Source organism: Parambassis ranga, chromosome 5 (assembly GCF_900634625.1).
Source record: "Parambassis ranga chromosome 5, fParRan2.1, whole genome shotgun sequence".
NCBI lineage: Eukaryota > Metazoa > Chordata > Actinopteri > Ambassidae > Parambassis > Parambassis ranga.
This window is the reverse complement of record NC_041026.1, coordinates 17,326,459-17,344,777: the sequence shown is the minus strand read 5'-3', so window position 1 is coordinate 17,344,777 and position 18,319 is coordinate 17,326,459. Positions and strand designations below refer to the sequence as shown.

The window sequence follows — 18,319 nt, the reverse complement described above, 5'->3', positions numbered from 1 at the left end:
AGAACACATTTAAAACCTGCCTTTTAAATCATGTAGTGTTTTATGAGAGTATCTGATACCTGCTGAAGGCTGCGTTTAGCTTGAACTGCCGCTGCCAGCTTCTCTTCCTGCTTCACTCTCATCCTGACGATCTCCTGCAGGAGTTTTTCCCGGGATTCTTTAGAGTCCAAGCTGGCATACAGCATCTGTCTCATGGTGTCCATCTCTGGGCAAACAGTCCCCGGGAGCCAGGGTGGCCTTTCCTGAGCCTGGGTGATGGTTTGAGGAGTCAGAGTCTGACACACACTGGTGCAGGCTGAAGGAGGTGAGGCCACAGAGGAGGCTGGCACAGGACCTGAGGAGGAATGAAAAATGATGGTGGGGAGCCATTATTGTGACAAAGATATAAGCATTAGTAGAGAAAACCTATTTACACTTATTCTTTTCACATTTTGTTAGGGGCCATATTTTAAATATTCAGAGAAGCTGCATGTTTTTGTGGCTACGTAACAAGGATGTACTTGTCCTTCCTCTATTTGACAACAGGTGGCGCAGTTGCTCATGCATCACCCTGAAACAGTTCAGCCCATGCTTACTTCCTGTTTGGCTTACTGTGTAATAAAACTTGTAAATTGAAGAATCTGTGTCTTCAATAATGACTAATTGCAAGTTTTCTGTCCTTTAAATCAAAATGACAATTCTTACCATCATCACAGTCATCCACATCAATTTCTCCATCTGTGTCCATATCTTCTGCTCTGCTGCTGACACTAGAATGGGCAAGTTTGACCATAGTTTGTGTGTTGCCATTAAGCAGCTCCTGCCTGGGGATAGCTGCGGCCCCCCTCCCAGGAGTGTGGTTGTCCTTGGGATGGACCGAAGGGGTGAGGGGGGCTAATGTCAGGTTGGGTACAGCCAGAATCTCCTGAGTCTTTGAGCATGACCTGTGGAGAAAATAATAAGGCATTTTACTGGTAACAAAGTGGGTTTATTCAGAGTTTAACTATCACAGCTTTGTTTAGAGAACTCACCTCTCCACCTCACTCTGAGTGGCTGGTTTCTCTTTTTCCGCTGGTTTAGGAGACCACGGGCGGAAAGCGGAGGGCCGCTGTTTCAGTTGGACCTGTTTCAGATCCTGGAATAACAAACAAAACAACAAGCTTAGATAAACTCTGTAAACTACCAGCAGAACATTAAGTCAGCCTCAGTGGCTGCTCGTTATAAAACAAGCCCCAATGACGAAAGGTCACACATTAAACTAACTTAACTCAACATACACATACAGCACACAAACCTTATGTGCAGACTTTGACAGAGGCTGTAACCAGTCAGGTTTCCTGTCTTTATCAACTGATGGAGACTGCAGTTTGTCAAATTTGGACCTCTTGGCTGGGATCGGGCTGGGAGACTACAGGAAAGAGAGAACAAATTGTTAATCATCACCATCCATGCACAGATAAAGTGCACATATTACCTCATAGAGCACAGCGGATATCATAAGAGCCCACTATTTCTAAAAATGCTACTGCATGACTGTAAATGGCAGTAATCATGAGCAATACATGGATTTGTCAGAACATGAAGAGATGTTTTAGCGTTCTGTCCTACAGTGAAGGAGCAGAAGGTCACAGCGATGGGAGAAAATAACACAAACGGTGGAGAAGTCACAGAAAGGCAAGGAAGGGGAATAGGAGATCTGCGTAAGCGTTCAACCTCTGAGCTTGGCATGTCTGCATGTTTTTGTGTGTGTGTATGTGTGTGCATGTCTGTGTAAGCAGGGCTTTGAGCTGAGCAGACACTCAAGCTGGTCTGGCTGGCAGCCAGTAGGGCTACATTGCTCCCTGCCAGGCAGAAGAGGCGCCGTCAGGTGGAGCAGATCGACTCCTCCAACCACAGAAATATTGCAACGGAGAGACAGAGGCAGACAGAGAGGAAGACGAATTAAAGTAATTGCACTCAGATCTGACAGACGATTGAGTATAAGTGTTCTGAAACAGCTGCACATTAACGCAGGGGCGGCCGAGTCATATACTGCTTGTGGCAGATTTAAAAACCTGAGGAGGAGAGCGTCTGTCTTGTTAAGTGCCACAAAATACCGAATCTCTTCTCGGATGTATCTGTGTGTGTGTGGCAAGCTGCAGCACCATGTGTTGAGACAGCTAACCTTCTCAGGTCCGCACTTGTCAGATGGAGGATATGTTTACCTAGGCAGGCACAGAGGCCAGCACAGACCTGCCTGTCGCTCTCTTACTCACTACTATGACATCCTGCCTCCAGGAATGGCAAACACTCCCATCTCCTTGTCTGCGTGTGTGATTCAAGACAAATGATTACTCTGTCTAACTCAAAAAAAAAATCTCAATGGAAAACACTCCTGCTGCGCTGTGTATAGTTGTGAAACCTTAATTGCTGTAATCACCTAAAGATGGAAATTAATGATAAACTTCATTTAGCGAGAAGCCTGCTGGTAGTGAGTCACGTCTCACAGATTTCCTACATGAAGCCAGACTCTGCGTGAGTGTGTGCGTGCTCACACAGCTAGGAGTGGGGGCGTCAGGACGTGTGGGGAGGTGGGAGGGTGCGGGTGTAGACACGCATATGTGTTTGTGGGAGTGTGTGTGTGTGTGTGTGTGTCAGGTCTGGCACTGCATACCTGAAATACAGAACCCAGGTCTGTTGCAGTTGTAATATCAAATCAGTCACTGCACACATAATCATATTTGTGTACAGTTACAGTAGTTTTTACAGCGCCATCTTAGTATTTTTTAATAGCTTTATCGTTAAAGCGATAACGATAAAGCAGAAAACATGTACTGTCCACATTGTGGAAAGAATTATGTGTCATTGCCAAATTTATGCAAACATTATTTGTATGTCCTCTTTTAAAATATTCCTGTATTAATGCCATCTCATCCTCCATTCTTCCCAACGTGGTTTAAAACTTGCACACGGACACAGCTGAGTAGAAACAGGAAATGAAAAAATGTAGTTGTATTTTGACCTTCAGGGCCACCGTAGAAATTACCTCCTGCTCCCAGTATAATCCACTAATTAGTAGCCTATGTTTTGTTGTGCTATCCAAATGTGTCAATCTCATGGTGTATCATGAAAACTGGTACAGTCAATGGTCACTCCATTCGCGCTATGTACCATCATGCATTGCGAAAATTTTAGGATGAACTTAAAAATATAATTCACTAGAGATTTGGTCTCAAATGTTTCTAGCATATTCTGTTTGCTTATTCAAAGTGAGTAACAGATAATAAACACTTCATCATTAGCTGTGTCTAAAATCACTCATTCACTACTACCTACTCACAATATGGGAGTTTATTGTGGTGAGTGCATCAGCAACATTACAAAACACTGCATGGCTCTACTCACTCAGTCACACAGTTAAAACAAAAAGCAAAATCTATACAGAGAATGACGACACTGTTTACACATTTATTTATGTTTTTAAACTATAGCTCCAGTGGGCATCCATTTATAGGCTAATTATAATACCACAGTGCAAACACAGCTATAATAATTCAAACAATATGTCTTCATGGTAGAGTGGTAGCTATTGACACATAGTGTTTTATAAACTATTATTATTACTAAAACTTGTTATTCAGGAAGGCAGTAACATGGGAGAGGTTACTGCCTGCAGAACTGCTGGTTTTAATCTCCTCTTATGTCTCCCAGCCTTACAAATGTTTTTACCTGTCCAACCAGTCAGCATACTACACACACACACAAACACCCATTGACACACTATTTGGTTTTGCTACTGTAGGTCAATTCTTCTAACCTGACTGTGTCCTGCTCAGAAATGGTGACTCGACCCCTTACCTGCCTGACTCAAGGCTGGTGGTATTCTAAGAACTGCTGCCCTAGTGTAATCAGACGCCGTAATTACTGACGTGAGTGTTGTTTTCCTGACAAAGAATGTCTGCCTGTCTGGTACTATTTCTACTCTGAGGTTTGCAGCTCCAGGAAGGCTATGAGCACTAGACATAATAGAGCCAGAAAACAGACACTCCCAGACACCACAAGGGACCTGCTGGCTAAATATGACACTGACCTCACAGGAGAGCAGCCGCACAGGCTTTACTCACCACCACATCATAGACATAGCATGGTCACGGAGTCATAACACCCTCAGTGCACATCCTACTGCCTAGCAGGACCCAGAGAGCCAGGATCGGACATCCATCCTGCTCTCTCTCTCTCTCTCTCTCTTCCACAAGAGAGGGAGACTTCCTCTGAGGAGTTTGCTTTGGCCCAGTCCCCTGTGGGAACTGAGTCTTGAGTGGGAGGGGGTGGGCCAGGAGAGGGGGACCACAGAGGAAGCACTGAGCTGAAGGAATGTATACTTGAAGGCCAAGTACAGCCTCCCCTTTCAGAATCCATTCAAGCATTGCCCTTTTCAACTCGCTATTGTATGATATTTCTTTGAGGCGCTGTAATGAGGGAGCAGTTCAAAGCAAACCTGTAGGCTAAACAGAGTCTAATAGCAGATGGGCAAGAGCAGACACGCTTTATTTTTTAATTAGCGCTACATAATGGCATGGTAATACAAGGATAAGCCCCTGCTATTTTCATGCTGGCATACCAGATAATCACAGACACACAACACATCACAAACATATCAATATCTGTTCGAAGAGCATAGCGTTTGACCTGCTTGAAGGATAATTTGTCGATGTCATGCCAACTGGAGCGTGGTTTGGACTGAACTGCTTTTTCACTTGAACATGGATACTAATCAATACTATTTGTTTATTGAACGCTGATGGAGTAATTCTCTGACAAAACAAGGGCATGCATTTCATGTCGAGGAGGTTTTGAATGATAAAGAAATGTTAATCATGACATCTTAGCCTTGTTAAGTTGACAAGAAACTTCAGTAAATATCTAATGTTGACTGAAAGGGTCAGTTCAGCCATGAAGAGGGAAGGTAGGCGGATGGGAGCTTGAAGTCATCAGAAAAAAAAACAATGGCGGTTGATTTTTAAGGTAGAGGGAACAACTAAATTCGTCACCATGGTAACCAAGAAAATGACAGACAAGCCTCTCTTGAAGGGACCGGTGGGCTTCTTCGGTCTAACCAAACATCTATGTGGATTTTGGGAGTCATCTTCAATCGACGCATTCTGTCATACCAGTATTGCATGTTTGAGCTGAATGGGTTAACTATCCTGCCACCCATTGACGGGTGGTAAGAATTGTGGTTAAGGTGTGGTCCTTACTCTCGAAGTGAGTTATTATGACCTTGTATTATAACCTTTAATTTAAATGTGTGTGTGCAGTTAAAAGAAGAAGAAGAAAAAAAACATTCAGCATTTTAGCTTAAAATTTCAGGAATAAGGGAAACCTGCACCAACATAAACAATTATATAGGCCTGCTGCTGGGAAGCATATTGTCTTTAAGTTCAGCCTTGTTTTTTTATGCTAAGCTAGGCTAAGTTAAACGGCACCTGGTTATTGTAACAAACTGTCAACAAGAAAACAAATAAGTACATTTACCAAAATGTCCCGAACTACTATCATGACTTCACCTCCGCTTGAGTCTTCAATGTCTTTTACACACACACACACAATGACACAATGATGGATGACTAAAACTGAAACCTCCAGCATGTTGTGTCACTGAAATAAATAATGAAATTATCAGGAAACAAAACATGGGGCAGCACTCATCTGGTGAGACAGAAATAGTTCCCCCAGCTGAACTTCCTCGGGCAACGGTCATACAATACCAACGCACGCTGCATGATAGCATGGCATTAAGAAAAGTGCACAGCAACAAGACACAACAGTTTCAGATTACGGCCTCCTTTCCCCTCCTAAACCCATGAATGTAATCCCCAGATCGACATGTGCTTAGTGGGGTGCTGTCTCACTCAAGGGCACACCAACTGGCATGGCTCATTTGGGCAACGGCCTTAGCTGGAAGTGTGAGAATACTAGTTTTAGTAATCTGATCCCTGTAGTTTGGCGTGGATGGTCACAGGGCTGCCTTCAGCTCGCTATTCAACTTTCACTGCATAAATTGCTTGACAGTCCTTTGATTTATATAAATCCCTGTGGTCACCTCCAAACAGCTGGGGGACAATTATTAGTGTCTGCCCAGAATATCCCTGAAACTTCATCCCTACTCCACACAGATAGAGCACAAGCTCCCATTTCCCCTGGCTAAATCTTAGCTTAATTTACTAAATTGCCTATGTCTCCATAAGGTCCAGTTGCAAGAATACTTTGTGTAACTGAATTGAGTCGCGGCAGTATGGTCACACAAAGACGGCCACAGGGCTTATTGGCATAAGGTCAGCATTACAGTGAAGCTTATTGGATTGTCCTAATTGTCTTTGGAAGACCTGACGAGGGGCCGAGGTGGATGCAGGACAAGCTGCTGTTCCTAAAGGTGGAAAAGCTCATCAGAGCCACATAGCTTGACACATATAGCTTCATGGGAGAGGCCGTAAAGCTAGCGGATTATAAGCTGTAAAAACCTAAAAAGAAGATCATAAGCATCAGAGTATAAATGTCTACCATTGCTAACATGCTGCCACTGCATAGTAATCAAGCCACCTCCATGATGACCTGCAGGATAAGCTATGCATCCTCTGCTCGCTGCAGAGACCAGGCCTCTAGCCATAAAAACACATTAGCCACATGACTCTCATGTTAATTCTGCTTCCGCAAAAGTCTCCACCTCTGCTCATTAATACCTTATCTTAATAAAATAACAATATTTTAAAGAAAGCTACCTCTGTGGGCAATGGTGCTTATTCTTTTGTTGGACAGAGCAGACAACACAAGGTACAAAGTGGTGACACGCAATCTAAGGGTTAAAGACCTGCTATTTAATTCATTTCGTGCAATGCCACTGAACCACATCCAGCTTGGATTAAAAATATTAAGACACACTAAACTCTCCATAATCTTTCACTGACAAGTTCAATATCTTGTCTCCTATTATAAACAGAAAAACCCGTTTTTGAATAGATTAAATTGCCTGCGTGTGCATGAAAAGATCATGAGAGCAAACAAAAAGAAAGATTACTGTTCTGCTGTAGTCAAATAATGAGAAATGAATGCCGATTCAGGTCCAAACATGGCAACAGGGACATGCATGCCTGCCTGCCTGCCTGCCTTACAGTATGTTGACATGCGCATCCAGACTCTCTCTCTCTCTCTCTCTCTCCCCCTCGGAGGATGACCTCACAGTAAAAAAGTTATTTCAATAGGCGTGGAAACCCTAGACTAAAAGACAAGAAGCAGATATCAGCGCAGATTATATTTTATTAGCATGAGCATGTTTGGTATGGTCGTGAGTCAAAGTTATGTTAGGAAATGAAACGTGCTCTGTGACTGGTGTATTTATAGATGCACATAGTGCCAAATCCAGCAGATAGTTGTCTGAGCCCCCCTGCTGTAGTACTGGAATAAGAGAATTAAACATCAAACCACATGATCTGAGGGAAGACGCAAGGCTACGAACAAATACAGGCAGAGAAGCACACACACTCAGACACAGACACACACAATGCCTTTATGCTTCTATTAACATTTAGCACACTTATAATGTAGGAGCAGCTGCAGCGCTGACCAGGAGGCCGGAGGGGATGAAGGTTAACGAGAAAGACAGAGAAAGAGAGGAAGTGCAACAACAGACTCCAGCGTTTATAGAATTTAATTTAGTATCCGTGACGGATATAATAAACTCTGACTCCAAACATAATCACACAACTTTTCAGGAACAACAAAAAATTAAAGAAGAAGAAATGTGATTTGTAAACCAAGTGCTGCTTTGGTTTTGGTTGCCTTGGGTACAAAAGATGCTGCTGTAATTGTTTTAGGCTTAATGGAAACAAAATGTTTTGTCATCTAAATACAGATGTTTTTTATTTTACTTTCTTATTTTACAGCTGCTATTGATTAAAAAAGGAGCAGTTTGTACAGTGGGATACATCACTCCTGAATACACAGTGTAATTCATACTGTCATATTGCTGTGGAGCTGATTTAAGAGGATGCAGAGGAAGTTTTTATTCAGTCAGTAGCTCCAGAATAGACCGACCAATTAATATTTCTTTTAAAGTATCACGCTGTTGTGTTGCAGCATATTTAGGGCCGTATTCAAACTTTCATACATGTGTGCGTGCCATCACAGAACTTGATCTCTGCTGTGCAGCGGTGCCAGTGCCGTCTCTGCCATGCAAGCTTAATCCCTTGGCATTACACTGACCCTCATCTGATTCTCTGTTGATGATGCTTCTCTGTGTTTCTGAACTACCCCTAAGCCTTCATAACAATAATGATAATTTTGGATGCTATTATAAGCATCGTTTGCTGCCATATTCTGGCATTTGACGGTGTCAACATGTACACATCTCAGCAACACTGTAAGCCATAAAGCTTTGACATAAAAAAATTTTTAACATGTTACTGCAATTGAATTTCAACAAGGTTTTTCGTCTATTGTAAGTTAAGCAAACTGTTTCATAACAGAACAATTGCAAAATATCTTATCCTATTAATAGATTTCTTTTAAAGATACATTCCAACAACTTAGTGTTACACAAAGCAGCAGAGGCTGAACTATCCTCTATTTTGATCCCTTAAAAATGACATCCTTATTATTCAGTAACAACTTTCATTATATCCTCCATATTACTAAAAACACAATTCAGATTCATGCTAATAATCCCCCACTTTATGCTAGCATTTCTCAATAATGTGAGACTTACAGAGGAGGAGAAAATGTACGCTCCATGGTCAGTAAAGTGTTCGCTCATTATTTAATAAGAAATACAAGGGTAAAAAAAAGTGTGTGTGAGAGTTGAGTAATGAAAGAGACTTTCATTACTCTGCTTTCTCACTGATAAACAGCAACTCTGTTCAATGTAAGCAGAGGCCTCATGTCTCCAGACTGTATACGTTGGTTTGTCACTGATAATCACATCCCTGCCTGTACACATGCAGAGATGTGTGTGTGTACGCGCCGTTAGCAAGCTCAGCGCTCTCTGCCCTACAACAAGACGGCAAGTCCAGTGTCTGACTGGCTGAGTTTTAATCCTGCAGATTAATACTAATGCCACGGCAAAGAAGGCAGAAAGACGATTAAAATGTCACTGGATAACCTCTCCACAACCCAAACAGAAACAGCTCCAAATACACAGACCATTATATCACCCACAGTACCTGGTACTGGGTGACTCCCTCTGCACCTCCCTCACAGGGCAGAGAGGTGAAGAAGTCAGGACTGCTGGAAGGGAGGGAGGGAGAGCAACTGCGTGAGGACTGCTAGTTAACAGGTCTAGACCTCCGATATAGACCGACAGGCCAGATAGACAGGTGAGAAAATAACACTTTCATTAATGTGCCTGAGCCTCTAACTGGATTTAAATGGCCGTCACTCTGCTGTCTTCTCATACAGCTTTATGAACTAGAATATAGAGATAAGAATCAATCATTTTCATATAATCTGTCAGTTACAACAAGCCCACCTTCAACCCCGTATGTTCACATCAGTGCCTGGTTTTTATACAATAAAATACAAAGTGGACTTTCCACATCGATGCTTCATGACACTCACCGCTGTTGGGGTGACTGTCTAAAATCCTCAGTTTGTTCACAGTGAGAAGAGCTTAGCAAAAATAAATAGCGAGCTATGTATGTTGTAGCATCTAGTTGAATAATGAAACAAATGTATTGGCAAAATGAAGTTATAGAGAGCAACAACAACAAATATGACAAAGTGTGCTGTTACATGTTACGCTCAGGTGGGATCCAAATGCAGACACGAGGCCTAGAAGTCCAACACAAAATCCAAAAATAAGCTTGGACTAAAGACTCCAAAGCAAAACTGAAACACACTAAACAAGCACACAGCAACAACACAGACAAAGACAAAGAGGAGCACAGGAGCTAAATACACCAGATAACGAGACACAGGTGAGACACATAGGGCTGAGGGAGGAATCAAAAGGAGAGAAAACACAAGGAAGCAAAGAAAATGAAACAGGAACGATAACTAACACTCAGGAAAATACAAATATACCAAAATAAGAAGAGATACAATGAGACCAAAGTAAACAATGGATCATGGCGTGTAAAATAGTGACTTTTACTGGTTTCATTAGCTTCAAGATGATGAATTATATACGGTCTTTTTTATAACCAGCCACATGTTCTCATTCACCATTTCTGCCATTTTCCCCTCCTTTAGCCTAAATTAGTGAAAAAAACTCTAATTCTACTGTCACTTCAGAAGCCCCGCTTCCACATACATGTCATTTGGCTGATCGGCCGATTCGGCTCATCTCCCCTCACTCCTGTTTACATTTCCACATTTGTTTATCTACATATCTCTCACATTTCTTTATTACTAATAAAAGTGTGTTGCTGTTCTTACCTTTAACTTTCTCCATTATCTGCTCGCTTCATCTCACTGTCAATGATCTTACTGCTATTTTATCTGTGGTCAACAGAAACCAGCAATACAATGCACATTTCTCAATTCATCTGCTCCTTTTGAGTGATTTAAATAATCTTACAGAGTCGACAGTTAATTTTCAGTGTTTAAGATTATTTTTAATTGCACTCATTAGACACTGCTAAATGTTCCTGATAAGTTCAGTTCATTAGCATATTTTTCTGCAAATCATAAAATTGAGATAATAAGAATCAGCACAGTAACACACGGCTAATTTCAGCCATAAACAAATCACAAACAGCCACCAATGAGCTGTCGAGCTGCCGGACATATTTGAGAGCAGCACACTGGTCAGCAGAGCTGCGGTTTGCACCACCGTGCCTTCAGCGTTACCCGAGCCACATGACCACGTGCCCCCTAAGCAGCTAGTGGAGAGGAGGGCAGGTGGCAGGTTTATTTGGAAAGATGAAAATGGGATGAATACCAGAGGTTAAGAGGTGTGAGGGGTAGGGAGGGGGCAGAGGAGGATTTAGGGGAGAAGGCCATAAAAGCAGTAAGAGGGCGAGGTGAAGTTAGGGTCACCGCTCACTCAGGGTCCCATGTGATGTCATTTCACCAACACAGCATACGTCCTGAGAAACTGTTCAGGAGCTAATTGGTTGAACTGGGGTAATAAATCCTGCTGAAATTTATAGATACCATTCTGGTCATTCTGTTGAAATGCTGCCCGGTCACCAGGTTAGGAGTCTCAGCCTTTTACCAGTGTTACACTTCTGATCATTTAAACAATGAGACACAATTAAAGCCAATGTAAAGACACCTGAGGTGGCTTTCTTTTGTTTAATTTAACTTTGAACTTCACATTTAGCCAGTTAAGCCTCATATCTTTTTGTGCTGCTGCTGCACCGCTACATGTTAGGTGTTCTTTTAATGCAAGAAAGCTGTTTTACAAGTGCTAATGGGCCCATTCACATTGACGGGAAATGGCCAGAATAAAAGGACTCCTATTAAAGAGCAATAAGGAGCCTTGACGTAACTGAAGAGAATTACAGCTCCAAAAAAATAAATAAAATTAAAAAAAAATATATATATAAATACAAGAAAGACAGCAGGTTTTATAAGTGTCCAACCAATTAACTGTCGACCCATTTTCAAAACAACATCAGGAGTTATGGCCTCTGAAAACGTTCTGCTCCTGCTGGCAGAGCTATAATTTGGCTCAAATGTACGACAGCCTCGCTCACAGAATGTGTGAGAATGTGTATACAGTAATATTTGACAGAGATCAAATAGCATTTCACTTGTTTCCACTTGTTCAAGGAATTGTCTGTAAGGGAAATGGGGGATAAAACACCCACAACATCCGTTCCTAAGATCACACATTCCATCCTTAAACACTGGGTTTGTTTCCCTCCTCCGTTCATAGGAAAACATATCTGCTTACAGAAGTAATTAGGTGAGAGGGCTCCAGCCTCACAGCTTCCATAAAATGAATATGAGCACTCTAAAATGGAGGGCTGAAAGGGGTGGGTGGGTGGGTGGGTGGTGGACCGCAGCACCTCATGAATTCTGCAATTTGCCGTCTGTTTCTTCACTCTGAAAAATTCTTGGAAATGTCTTTTCCTGGATGATTTTATTGCACAAGAGCCTGTGTTTTTCTCCATGGCAACCACATAACACTAGAGCCCAACTAAGCTCTGACTCAACAAACAGAACTCCACAAAATACCCATTTCAGCGCCAGGGTTTTCCCCCCCTCGCCCAGCTTTCCTGCAAAACCCAACCCTGAGATGGCTTTTAAAGCAGAGGCTGAATGATGGCGCTGACCATGAATGAAGGATTAATCAGGCCACATATGTGACATTCTGGAGAAGATGTGTGCAGCGAGAAAAAAAAAGGAAAAACTCACAGACGAGCCTCAGGTGTCGAATGGGTTCAGGCTCTTTGCGGACCAGAGCTACCGTGAATTCTGTACAGTAGGACAGGCAGCAGCTGGGCACTGTTAACCTGCGGGAGACTCGCTTAAAGCACCAGCAGGTTCAGAACAAATACACCGGACTGAGCATTACATAAAGGTCTGTCCCTCTCTTGGTGGGCTGAGCTGGGAGGATGTAGGCGCTTCATGGGCCTGATGTAGCTGCTACAAGGGCTGGCTGGCCAGGGATTAGTGTCGCAGGCAGGCACAGGCCTTAGGGGAAGTCATGATGTATGTAACTATGTAATCTCTATGGCCTTTACCAGGACAGCAAATGCCGTAAACTTGTGCTACAAAACCAACTCTAGCTGGGGCTTAAAATCCATTCAGTGTCATTTACTGTAAAGACACAGTTATTGGAAGGAGCCTGAAGGAGACGTTGTCCTCCCACCACCTGTCCTTGAATAATACTCATCACTTAGCACGCCAGGAGAAGATTTAGTTCACTGCTTTCTCATTGGTGAACCGTCAACCTTCTTGTCTTGACTAGTTAAGGCCATTCCTAAGAAAACAGAAGATGTCTGCTAAATTGTAACTCAAGACTAGAGCACGGCTTCAGCTGCTGTCGAGCAGCTGTAAGGCTATTAGTGTGTGTGGTTTCTCTTGGTCTTACGAGGCTTTCAGTGGCTTCGCCCTTACAAAAACATAGAATCAAACAAAATTATCCTTCATTAGTTGCATATAAGGTCATTGCAAAGGGGCATGGGAGGCTGCCAAGTTTTCTCTTTGCCTCTCCTGTCTACCTTATAGTGAACACAGACAAGTATGCCACAGGGAGGGGAGGCCCTACACAGGAACTCAATAATAACTTTCAGCAGTCTAGCCAGGAGGCTGGAAGCCCAGACTGCGGCTGTTCCCTCCTGTCTTCATTCCTCCCCCCGCATAGCCCCACGCTCCTCCCCTCACCCCCTCCCCCCTCCTCCTCCTGCTGGCCTGTGTCTGCTCCACAGGACTGATGCATTCTGCAGACAGGCCAGCGCTCTTAAAGAGACACAGGCCACATTTTTATCCCCTGAATCACTGCAGTGGACGGAACCACTAAAGCAAGAGCAGAGTCCCTCATTACCAGCCTCTCCAACAAGGGCCGGTGCTTTATTTCACTCCTTTTCTGAATGCTCGAGACACTGACATGACGAAAAACGTGAGCCAGTAAACGGGCAGAAGTATGTGGAGAGGCTCTCAGCGAACGTCTGGCTGGATTCTTTCACCGCGGCCGCTTTTGAAGGTGCCTTTGAAGCTTGCTTTAAAGTTTGTCAAGTGCAAATGTTCTTGGCAATGAAAGTATATTTAATATCATTGTCATGGTAATGTGTTGGAAACACTTCAATCAATCTAATAATAAGGACTTTGGAATGGCAGTGATGCCACTCAGGGCACTGCTATATAAATTGCCTCTATTGTTACACTAGATTACAGTGTGGTGTCTGCCCCAGAGTGTAGCTTAGAAACAACAGCAACAAACAATTACTGCGGATAAGATTTCTGGGTAATTGACCGATTGATCATCATCAAATGTTTCACTTTAATGTTCTGCAGCTTTTAAAAGCAACGTTATTATTTTTTAAATCAGATAAATAGTCATTTTAGCACTCTGTTTGAGCAAACAGTTGATTTAGTAACTTCTCATTAAAGCAATTTTAATTCAGCGCCTTTACTTTTACCTCTCAAACTGCCAAACGTCAAGTTTGTCCACCACATTAGAAACGCTGCTAATAAATACATCTCTAGGTGATAAAGTGAGAAAGCAGCAGATACTTTTTTTATCTTAATAAGGGGGAAATCCTTACCTCACACTTTCTGCTCCTTCTGTTTTATGAGCATAAACAACGTGTGACTGCACAGAGCAATGTTGAGAGCCATACACGGCAAGGAAACGATTAAAAATTTAATAGAGTTGAGTGACACAGAAACCTACAAGGGCGTGCCTGCCAAACACGCTCTCATTCTTTTGCTGTCAGCACTTTTCTTCTCCTCACATACAGCCTGTGTGAAGTGGCAGAGGGTCTGAAAACCCAACCCCACTCTGGCAAGAGAAAGAGGTCAATATGACTAATTTATATAATAAGCACATTGGCTTTTCCTCTGGTCTTTAATAAGAGGGTTCATGCATAAAGTGACGCAGAAAGGATTCACAAAGTAGCCCCAAATATCCTGAAGGGGCTAAAGGGGTTAACACATCTCAGCTGCAGCATAACAACAAATGAAATCTCTATGGGAGGTATCAGTGCCAGAGTCAGCAAAGCAGCACGGTCCTCTGCAATGATAACCCCATTCTGGAAAACCTATAAGGCTGAGCATCCAGCTTCAGATGGCTGAGACAGCGCCAGCTCAGGCTCCTAAAAAACTGGGAAAGAAATGAGTGTCTTCATTGCTGAAAAACTCCATGAGAATCTCACTCCATATTTTTCATGGCTTAACAATGTTGTTATTCCCACTTCAGTCGGATGTGCAAACAGAATAAAGCCACCAGCTGACTGTAAGGCTGTATCTTGACTAAAGGGAGAGACTGGATGTACAGTCGCACAAAACAACTTACAGTTTGTTACTCTGTGTTGTGCGGTGCGCTTTGAGAGGGTGACTCATACCCAAACAACACCAAGCCATTGAATCACCAGTGTTTACGCAGCCACATAATTCTGCACCATCTGTAGGACTCAGGTCTGATGTTCTGCGTAGCATAACATGCTGAGCTACAGTCCCATAAATCAAAACACAGATCCCTCCTGCCCCCAAATATATCTTTATGCATGGCGGCGGTAACAACTTCACAGTGACGTCCTCTCCTTTGCCCTCGAACTCTGAACCAACTGTCACCTCCTTCACCTTACAAGGCAGATGCACGAGGGGAAAAAAAGGCAATGAACTTCTGACCTGTCATTCAGACTGCAAAGGAAGCTTTGCAGCTTGGGGGCAACCAGAGTCCACCATCCACTCTGTCTCTCCTCCTCCCCTCCATGTCTCACCCTACCATCCCATAAAGCCTCACTAAAAACCTCCTGCTCCCCCTTTTATGGCTGCCAGATGGCGGGGAGGCCTCCTTGCCTCTGGACTTGCCTCTCTAGTCTAGTAAAACCAGTTGACCTCAGTAACATAAAAACTGCTATTTATGAAAAGGCCTGGAACAAAACACACAAACATCCTGCCACTGAAACAATCCAATGCCATCTCATCTCCCAGAGAGCCCTTTTACAAGATGAGAGTAGGATATGTGTGGACACTTACACTGGGGTGGTGGTATAGACCAGATGTAGTGACTACACCCAGGTAGGTTTTTTTCTTTTTCTTTTTTTTCTCTTTGTGTGAAGGGGTTTTATTTGCGTGCCTTGGGTGTGAGCACAGGACTTTGGCAGCGTCTAAAATTCTCCCTGAGAAACAGAGAAGCAAAACAAACAGAGCTGTCTGCATTCAGGTCGAAGCTGAACCTCAGAACCACAGTCTGGCCTGCGGTTCACAACATTCTGTTCCAGCACTGACTTCACCTAAAACAAACACTCTCAAGACCTATCCACCTCAGCCAGAGGGAGAGGAATCTGAAGAAAAGTTTAGATTTGAACTCCATTAACAAATCCCCCCTCCTCCTCTTTCTCCCTCTCTCACACAGCTACTTCTCTGACCGATGTTTTCACCAAGTGCTGGGCAAACTCAAATCTTTTCACTCACTTGTCACTTGTGTAGGAGTTGTGCCCTTTGACGGCATGCTCGGACTGAGTCCAATGTTGAAGAGCGAGCCAAGTTGGGTGGGAAAGAGGGTTAAAAGGCCACAGATCGCCCTTGTTATAAAAGAGCAGTATAATCAATAGCTTCCTTTTTCTGCAAATCAATTTAAGTGATTATCTGCTCTTCCAATAACAACTTTCTCCTCCCCACCTCTGCTCACCTCAGATGCCCCTTCTCTTTTTTTCTTCTTCCTTTATTTGTTCTACCAGTTGGATTCTACCGTTTATGTCCTGCAATTCAACCTGACCTCCAGGCAACCCCTGGCATGGCTGCCTAAGCCATTAGGTTAGCTGCGTCTGTGGGTTATTAGTGTGATAAAACTTTACTGTCCCTCCAGCCACTCTGCGTGGCCGCTGTTTAACGCCTCTGAGGAGCGCGTCTATGGGACCTTTTACACAGCAAGACTGGCCACAAGGGCATATGGTCAGTGACAAGTACACCTAAGAGTGAAATGTTTTATCCAAATGAGGGCAACAAAAAGAATGCAAGAAGAAAATCCGGCCTACTTTCAAGTCAGGATGATGAATCAAACTAGAGCATCCCCTATGCGTTGGTTTTGTGGAAATATGTAGACAAGAGGGCTTAGGGGGCTGGTGGTTGTCTGTGCTATGTTTTCTCCTGTGCAGCAGAAGTTGTGGGCAGCCAAGCTAACTGCAGCCTCAGCACTTCTCTCCATATTCTCCAGTTTCAAGCCAAGAGAGAGAACAAAGGCAAAGAGCTAAGCTGCTGCAGAGGTAATGAGGACAGAGGCATGCAGCACAGGAGTGTGTGTGTGTGTGTATGCCCTCAATAATGAGTGCTGCTGCAGTCTATGATGGAGTCCTGTTGGACAGCAGGAATAAAAATCCATGCAGCTGCTGGAAGCAGCCACTCTGCCTGCCTGTAGTCTGCCCACAGACAGCAGTATAACTGACTGACTGTAGCCCACCCCTTTTTATACTGCAGCTCTGTCTACCACAAAATGGAAACCACAGTGTGACTGGAATTTGCTTGGAGACACATTGAGATCCGTGTAGCGAGGCAGTAAAACTCCATTAAAACTGTTAATTCCACTGAGATTCTTTAGCAGCAAATGATCTGTTTTTTTTAAAGTCATTGCAAATAGAGCAGTAGTTTCTTTACTTTACAGGCACAAACAAAAGACTGGTAGGTGGCTTGAAAGGAAAAATGATGCATTGTCAAAAAATCAAGCAAAATGTGTCAAGAAGGCAGAGCTGTGTTTTCACTAATGACACAAGCTCGTCACAGAGAATGACAAACACTGCGAGCTGTGCTGTGAAATATTTTAAGGAATAATGCAGTGGAGGAAATCCATTACTAACATTAAAGAAGGATCCCAGTTGAACTCCAGGATGCACCTTTTATTCAGAGCGTTTGCCAAAGTCTGTACCCAACTCTCCCTCTCTGGAGCTCACTTGCCAGTTGGAATCAATAACGTGATTAAGAAGGAAAAAGTGTGCGAGCGGAAGAATTTTATAGCAGAAATAAAACTTGGAACTCCAAAGTCCAAAGGAGTTTTCCAGAGTTGGTGTTCATTATGCAAATCCAAACAGTGCTTGGTCATTTGTTTTTGCTGTTTCAAAGCATCAAAGATGGCTCGTTCAGCTCTGTTCTTCCAGGCAGAGCTGCCTAAACCAAGCGTCATGTATGCAAAACATGTTTGAAAAAAGTTACTAATTATAGTCTTTAGTTTTTATTAGTTATGTTTATGGGTAAATATAAGCATTATTTAGCCCAAATGTCTTTAATTTTGGAGCTGCAGGCATTCCACAGAGAGGCCATTTTGGCAGATCTTGGCTGTAAAGCTGTGTCAGTGCTGGTCCATGCCAGCCCCACCCCATTAAGGCCGAACCCTGCACATCATGTGTTTCCACTTTACCGATAGGGTGGAAATGACCTCAACGCAGTAAAAGATGACAGGGGTGCTAGTGCTGTTCACCAGATGTGAGCAAAAAAAGAAAGAGAAAAAGGAGGAGGAGGAAGGGGAGAGAAAACCATTCGCCTGAAGAATTTACTGCAAACCCCTGAGGAGCCCTGTGATTGAGGGTTCAAGTCGAGCTCCAGAGGCTCCTGGTGTATCTCAGCGGCACTCAGGGAGTGCATACCCGCCTTGCCTAGCCAGACACAAAACTACACACAGACACGCATGCATGTGGTCACGTATGTACGCATACATGTGTACATCTCGAAAAAAAACTACACTGTCATTCCACTGCACCTG

The 18,319-nt window shown here is 43.3% G+C and overlaps 1 protein-coding gene across 1 annotated transcript in view; it reads right to left on the bottom strand.

Moving 5' to 3' along the window:
* The window catches only part of skib (v-ski avian sarcoma viral oncogene homolog b), a 30,433-nt gene that overhangs the window by 2,373 nt on the left and 9,741 nt on the right, over positions 1 to 18,319 (bottom strand). The window contains exons 2-5 of the mRNA XM_028406850.1: positions 1,274 to 1,387; positions 1,011 to 1,114; positions 685 to 923; positions 60 to 334 (exon numbers count right to left, since the gene is read on the bottom strand). Of these exons, the coding sequence (XP_028262651.1) occupies positions 60 to 334; positions 685 to 923; positions 1,011 to 1,114; positions 1,274 to 1,387 (732 nt within the window). The remainder of the gene's footprint in view (positions 1 to 59; positions 335 to 684; positions 924 to 1,010; positions 1,115 to 1,273; positions 1,388 to 18,319) is intronic.